We start from the raw sequence: 7,561 nt of genomic DNA on the forward strand, positions 1-7,561 counted from the left end.
TCGCACAAGGTTAACAGTATCACCACGTGAAGGCGATGTAAAGGAATTGGAAAAGAAAGGTACAAGGCTTCATTTCTTTAGATCTGACATTTCGTTGCACATTCTTTCCCTTTGAGACACCAACTGAGCTGCCCACATTTCTATTTAATGAGCCTTCCTTACGATTTGTAGCTACTTGAGGCAGAGCGACTTAATAGCAGATGCCTCAGCGCAGTTTTCGAAGGTGCTCAACGGTATTTTTTTAAAGCGCATATTGCAAATTCGGGATTGATTTCATGTTATGAATTCCCGATTATGTTCAAATACACAACTGTTTTACTAAACTTTCAAAACCACAGGTTACTAAAGCTTTTTTTAGAAACCAGATATGGGCTCCGGACCTTTTACCATCATCATAAATTCCTAGAGTTCCAGTGTGGAACATAGGGCCACAGGACCTTTCAACCACAGATTTAAGTATTTTAGAGATATTTAAATTCTGCTATTTATGATATTTATTTACTTATAGTGCAAATTACATACATTTATCGATTTCATATGGTTTAAAGAACTATGGGAATACCAGCAGCACTGCCTCATTTACTACTTATATATTCATTAATACCGATATTTCCGCAACCATTCGCCTTAGAGTGCAGCACTGCCACCCTGGGCGAACTTTTTCATCCACAACATAATCGGATCACGATATTCGTTCAACCAGTCAAAATTAGATTGAATATTTGCTTTGGCGACAGTCTCCAAATCGTTTGACAGCTTATCGCTGCCCTTTACCTTATCCAGTAACGCCAAATACTAAAAAGATATATCACAAAATGGGTAATATTTATAAGGATAAGGTAGTGTAAGTAGAAGTGTGCTGATTTTAATACTTACATTAGTTTCTTGTTCCTTGCTATATATGTTGGTGGACATGCCAACCATTGTTTGATAAAGGGGATTCATTCCGCTGCTATCGGGATTTAAATTACTGTATGCCTCCCAATTTTCGTTGAGAAATTCAATACACACTAAGAGTCCAACACCGCTGCTCGAATACACTGCACCGAGTAAGGTGATGCGCTCTTGTGATCGCCATTCGACAGACATATTGATTGAGCTACTCACAAATTTTTGTAGTTGAGACTCGGTTTGCGAACAACCCAATGTAGAGGTGAGTGAGTCACGAAACGCTTGATCACGGGATTGCAATATTTGGTTATAGACAAAATCGAATTCTGTATCACCGGACTGACGTAGGCCGTAACAGTATACATTCCATCGTAAGCTTGAATCGATGGTGATACCATTGTACACTATTTCCTTTAATTTGTTACTCGTCTCCGTCAGACAGCTCTCAATTCCTGACAAGCAAGCGAGTTCAATGACGATGTTACGCACTTGCACAGTAAGACGCTGTGCTCCAGATACATCATTCATACCCAACTTCTCAAAATGTCCTGTCACCAATGAGGCTACGTAGAGTAAGAAATTTTTGTATTCTTTATCACTATTCAGAGACATTTTCAATGTAACGATTACAGAGTAGCTCGTAGCCCAAGGTGCGTACTGATCCTCGTTCGGCAGATATTGCAATAAATTAAATAGCATGCTGTAGTCGATGCGATCTGTAGAAGTGTACTGGTAGAGGTCGTTAATTAGTTGAGCACGATTGCGTGAATGGAATTTGTATGGTCGTGATTTCAGCTCATCAATGATAAGATTCCAGTTTTGTTCATCGTAATTGATGCGATAGAAACCGGTCGATTGTTTATTGAGAATCAACCAATCATCAGCTGCTAGACTATTATCGCTGATTTCGATTTCATTCGTTTTGAGCATAAAATGCGATGCGGTGGTGTTACGGTAGTCTGGATTTGATTTGTGGGCATAATTCAAGGGGATGTACCAAGTTTTGTCTGATGTTAAGTTGGTATTATCGTAGAAAGCTTCTTGAGTTATGGTGAATGTGTTATTGTTGTAATTACGTGTAACGGTGAGTAGAGGGTAACCGGATTGTTGTGACCAACTTGAGAACATATCCGCAATAGTCGCAGGAAGTGACACGTTATGTGCATCAGCAGCATTACTAAGAGCGTCGAAAAGTTGCCACTCGTCAGCAGCAGTATACTGACTGTTGGAAAATTCAAAATAGTGATAGAAAAAAATTAATTTTATATTAAAACAAATAAAGGATTGTTGAATACCGTACAGCATCAAACCGAAAAAATCCATGCTATGCCAAAGGCTTTTGAAAAAGGGGGCAAGGAATAATATCTGTCAAACATCGCTTTTGATGTTTTTTGAAGTGAAATTGGAGGATATTTACATCTGAGATATTTTATGTGAAAAACGGTAAGGAAAATGTTCGTAATATAAAGATACATTTTGTCCCTCACAGGAAAATGGAAGAAGTCAAATAAAAGAGTACCTTTAATACGAAACTAAAATACGGGTGTCAGCCAAAAATTTTCGCCCATCTCTTTGTATAGATGCACCAAGAATAAATTTATAATAATAGTTTTGAATTAAACGGTCATACTTAAGTGCGAGTGGTGCTGCAACATTTCTCAAAAAGTCCTACATAAGCACATAAATTGGCTTTAGTTGACCCCGAACGTGTTTAATACTTTAGGACAAGACTAACTGATGGACGGATAGACTTGGTAAATCGATCGGTAAATGTAAATGCTTATAGTACAGTTGGATTGTTACAAAAAACGGTTACTCCACCAGATCAGCTAATTGAGATTACTATTTCCTTACAATTAGTGGAGTAAGCTGTTGAGGAAGCGGATTAATAGTCGAATTCTCTAAAGTGCAACGCTAATGCGCTCACTTCCATATAATTCCTTATATACTTACTGTTTAGGCCACACACTAAATTTCTATAAAGTTTTAGCCACCCTATTGTTAATAGCGCCTACCGTGTTAAACGCTATTCGGCGAGGTTACTTTCGTTATAAAATGTAAATCTAGTATCACTCCAAATCGACTAGAGGACAAGGACGTTTCAACTATATTATCAGAAGGTGAGAATACTTTATAATATAATATATAGTATTTCATTATCATATATTATATAACAACAAACTATGCAACGATCATTCTCAATGAGAGCTGCTGCCTATATAATGGGTTGCGATAAATGTCCAAACACACTTACTTTGTAGTCAAATAAAGATTTAGTCCTTGGCGGAACACCTCGTCGGTCAGCACACACTGCCACATATACAGTACCGAGGCTGCTTTCGAATACGAAATAGGATCGTATCGTGCAGAGATCTCGGATGGAGTTTGCACGTAATGCGTCATTGGATTTGATTGGCCTGAACCATCTGCAGCGAGTGCAACTTGAAAGTCGTCGATAAGGAACATCTGATAGACGTCCCATTCAGGATATGTCTAATAAACAAGGAAAAAATTAATATAAAATTGACTTTTTTACCATAGTTTCGATCGTTTACCGCATCTATCGTCTTCCAAGCGAAGAAGTTAGCAAAACCTTCTTTCAGCCAAAGATACGTCCACCATTTGAGAGTTACTAAGTTGCCAAACCATTGATGGCAGTATTCGTGGGCAATGATATTGTCGTCATATATTTGTGAACTTTTTGTCGATGTCGTCTTGTTGTACATCATGTACTGCTCTTGATACGTTGCTAAGCCCCAGTTTTCCATGGCACCAGCTGCGAAATCTGGCACACCAACTTGATAGAGTTTCGGCAGTACGAAATCGAAATTGTAGTATTCAGCAAGGCTTTGCAGAAACAGCATTCCGGAAACCAATGCCAATTGCTGATTCTGCTTTGTACCTGGACGGGTGTAGACTCTTTGTGGAATCGAGTTCAACACTCCTTCAGTATATTCGAAATCGGACACAACAAACGCTACTAAATAAGTTGACATACTAGGAGTCTTTTGGAAGACAGAATATCCAGGTCTAGTTGGGGAAAAATTAATACATACCTACGATATTTATTTATCAAAGTTACCTGCTCATCTCTTCGTCCAGAGGCATATTTGATATGGCACTGTATGAGGGATCATGGTTAATAGTGATTGTGAATGTAGCACGCTTGGCTGGTTCATCGTAGCAGGGGAATGCATATCGAGCTTTGATCGACTCAAATTGTGTCGTTGCTAAATAACTGGAAGTATAAGGAAGGAAGTATGAAAATTGCTATTGATAACGGTGCAGATTTCACTTACTGTGTGTTGTCGTTTTCATCTGTATAGGTGGACAAGTAAAATCCCAAATTATCTACACGCAATTCTCCAGCATAGGTGATGGTCAAAACCCAAAAGGTGCCTTTGCTAAAGATGAGTGAATCATTTGTTGGTGTTAGACTAAGAAATTCACGTGCTTCCTCATACGAGGTGCTTAGCTGTTCTACCACACGATCCGTGCAGTTTGCGTTTGTAATGGATGCTTTGATTTCTGACAGTTGACGTTCATGCAAAACTATGGTATTTGTGTTGTCGATAACTTCTAATAGAATTTTTACAGTGCCTGTGAATCTCTTCGTGCCATTGTGCACATTCGTTGTCAGTTCGACGTCATAGTGCAGTGGTTCGGTGGTGTTTGGCAGCCGATAATTCAAATCGGCATCTGACTCACCCAAATCAACGAACCGCATAGGCATGATACGTCCGGCAGGAAGCTTACTATGTTGAGGTGGTGTACCACGACCCTGCGTCGCCGCTCCAGAGGTTGTAATAATGGCCAACATGGCCAAAAGTAATGCACCTCCTTTCATTTTGTTGCAGTGCATTTTACAATGTTGACGATCGCACACGTTATGAGGAATCGACTTTTAAAGATAGTTGTTCAGAAGCCGAAACTTGTTAACCTAAACTAATAATTAATTTTGTAGATGTTGGTGAAATGCTACTAGCAAAACACTGGCAACCCCATTGCTTAAAGTTTTTAAGCTTATTGGGTACTGTAGTAGGAGATGCGCCTATTCAATAACGAGACTGACGCTATTATAAAGGGAAGGCGACCACTAGCAGCTTAACATAAAGCTTTCTCTTTGGAATGTGCATGTATCCTGGTCCTCGTTCGAATTCGATTTTTTTTTTTTTGGCTCGCCGCAAAAATGTTACTTATATTATTAGATCACCGTATTGTTTTGAAAATGTCTATATATATATATACCATATATATAATTGGCGCGTACACCCTTTATGGGTGTTTTGCCGAGCTCCTCCTCCCATTTGTGGTGTGTGACCTGAGGTTGTTCCACAAATGGAGGGGTCGTCAGTTTTAAGCCGACTCCGAACGGCAGATATTTTATGAGGAGCTTTTTCATGGCAGAAACTCACTCGGAGGTTTGCCATTGCCTGCCGAGGGACGACCGCTATTAGGAAAAAACCTTTTCTTAATTTTGGTGTTTCACCGAGATTCGACCCTACGTTCTCTATGCATTCCGAATGGTAGTCACGCACCGACCCATTCGGCAAGGGCGGCCGCCTGAAAATTTCTGTGTTGTTTTGAAAATCTAAAAATAAATCTGGCTTTCAAATTATTACTGCATTTACATTTTTACTGAAATCCATTAAAAGGTAAAGAAAATACGGCCATAATTTTGGGCGGACAAGTTATAGTTCTGCTTCAGGGTAATTTTCCGACTTATTCCATTTTGTCAGTAAATAGTTCTAGACAATTGTATTACCTCGTCGTACGATCTTATTCCCATCTGAGTTAAAAGGCACAAAATTCAAATCCGATGAATCTCTGAAAGAGAAAGAAGCACGCACCCTGAAGAAGCTGATGGGAAAAACTTTCGTGCTCTGTTTCGAGTAAAGAAAATCTCTTTTGGTGTATTTTGGGGGCAGAGGAGATGTGATTATTTAAGGTAAATCTGTATGAAATCGAAATTTTAATCGACTTAGCGGAACCAGACCGATTCAGTGAAAAATATCCGCGTTTAGAGTTCATTTTATGAGCAAAATCGCTTGTTCGGTTGTAATTAGGATAAAATTCGCACAAAAAAATTCGTCGAAACTGAACCTAATTCTCATAAAATTTGTCTATCTCGCACCATTCGAAAAAAGCGGGGGCGGTTTTCATCACTCAAAAGTTCGTTGCAGTAATAAAAGACATCATTGCTTGCTTATAAATGAATACACCTTGATGGGAGTCATACGGCACAAAAAGTGATTTTTAATATCTAATTTGTAAATACGCGATCGGTCATCAAACGTTGAGTGTTTTTTCCTTTCAAATCTTCGTAAATATTGTGGTAACGTTCCATTAACTTTTGATGGTTATGATCAAATAGAGTGTCGCGTTCTTCTGCAGGTCAAAATTAATTAAAATTTTGAAGTTATTTTGTAATTGGAGAAGCACCACAGCAGAAAGAAGAAAAATCGCACAAGACAAAAACACAAAACCGCGCGTGAGAACTAAATAGGAAAGGATTTATGGTGATCCTTTTTGCATGCAAAGAGTTTAAGTTTTTAGTTACGTTAAGTTAATTATTCTTCTTCTTATTATGAACACTTTATTTGGTGTTGTTGTACTTTTTATTTTTCAATAGAAATCATTTTTAAGTTTTGAAATAAAACACTTCATCCTTTTAATCCCTTTTTAAAAGTTTTGTTTTTCACTTCACCTGTTATTAATTTCACACTGTGCTCTCTTGCACACCATACTGAGTGTTGACAATTCTAAGGGCTTATATACTGTTTTACGAATGAGTTTGTGAGGTGTTTTAGTTTTTTTTTTTTTGTTGAGCTGCTTGTGCAGAATAATGTAATGTACGTGTTAAAACTAATACTTTAAACTTGAATTTGTATCGTAATTTGTGGTAAATGCCTTTTCTCACACATACATATATACAAACCTTATTGAATTGGTTGTTGTAATTTTTTTGCCTTAACGAAATTTATTTTGGAACATCTACATATGTATTTGTGATAGTACTTCGAAAAGCTAAGCTTGAAATTCGCAAACTGAAATTTTATGGGCAATTCTATTAATTTTGTTGTTCAGAAACGTGAATAAAGTAAATCTTGTTCTATGTACTAATGTACTAATAAATCACTTCCATTTCTTTATTAGATGCATTACCGATGACTCATGAATGATTTTCGTTTACTATTTTATTTGTTTGCTCATCTCTGTACTTCTGATTGTAGTTTTCCTACGTAAAACTAATTTTGTAATGCTGCTTGCATATAAATTGAGTTTTTATAACTTCCAACAGGAGAAAGAAATGTACTTAATTTTATTGCTAATGTTGGAACTCATATTTATAGTTGCCAATGGATGTGGTTAAATATGCGAATATAATGTTTTACAATTTAAAGTCATTGCATAGTTATTTTGCTGGTTGGCATTATAAGTAAATCGACTGACTCCCCTTTCCTTCTTGAGTGAATTTCCTTGTATTCCTTACACGTTTACTGCGGCGAAAACTCATATAATAAAAGTTGTTTGGTCATTTCCAATTTTTTTGTAAAGAAGTGTGGTGAATATTTTTGCACCTTCTTTCGAAGATGAAATTAAGATCTTCAGTTTCTGGGCCCGATCCTATTTTAACGTCATTCATATTACCAGAACGAGATCATTGGAA

The 7,561-nt window shown here is 37.4% G+C and overlaps 1 protein-coding gene across 1 annotated transcript; it reads right to left on the reverse strand.

Annotated features, from left to right (window-relative positions):
• Nucleotides 1-482: 482 nt before the first annotated feature.
• LOC128854941 (aminopeptidase N-like) lies at nt 483-5,393 on the reverse strand. The gene is made up of 6 exons (XM_054089461.1): nt 4,191-5,393; nt 3,974-4,129; nt 3,447-3,921; nt 3,146-3,384; nt 877-2,113; nt 483-795 (listed from the first exon to the last, which is right to left on the reverse strand). The coding sequence occupies exons 1-6, from the start codon at nt 4,751-4,753 to the stop codon at nt 628-630; spliced, it is 2,838 nt and encodes a 945-aa protein (XP_053945436.1). The 5' UTR covers nt 4,754-5,393; the 3' UTR covers nt 483-627.
• Nucleotides 5,394-7,561: the final 2,168 nt, after the last annotated feature.

This window comes from Anastrepha ludens, chromosome 2 (assembly GCF_028408465.1).
Source record: "Anastrepha ludens isolate Willacy chromosome 2, idAnaLude1.1, whole genome shotgun sequence".
NCBI lineage: Eukaryota > Metazoa > Arthropoda > Insecta > Diptera > Tephritidae > Anastrepha > Anastrepha ludens.

Excerpts from the sequence above, each read along its gene's own strand:
- LOC128854941 (XM_054089461.1), bottom strand. The coding sequence starts at position 4,753 with ATGCACTGCAACAAAATGAAAGGAGGTGCATTACTTTTGGCCATGTTG. Across the intron at positions 3,385-3,446 it reads CTTGGAAGACGATAGATGCG|ACATATCCTGAATGGGACGT; the intron begins GTAAACGATCGA and ends CTTGTTTATTAG. Across the intron at positions 796-876 it reads GCAAGGAACAAGAAACTAAT|TATTTGGCGTTACTGGATAA; the intron begins GTAAGTATTAAA and ends ATATCTTTTTAG.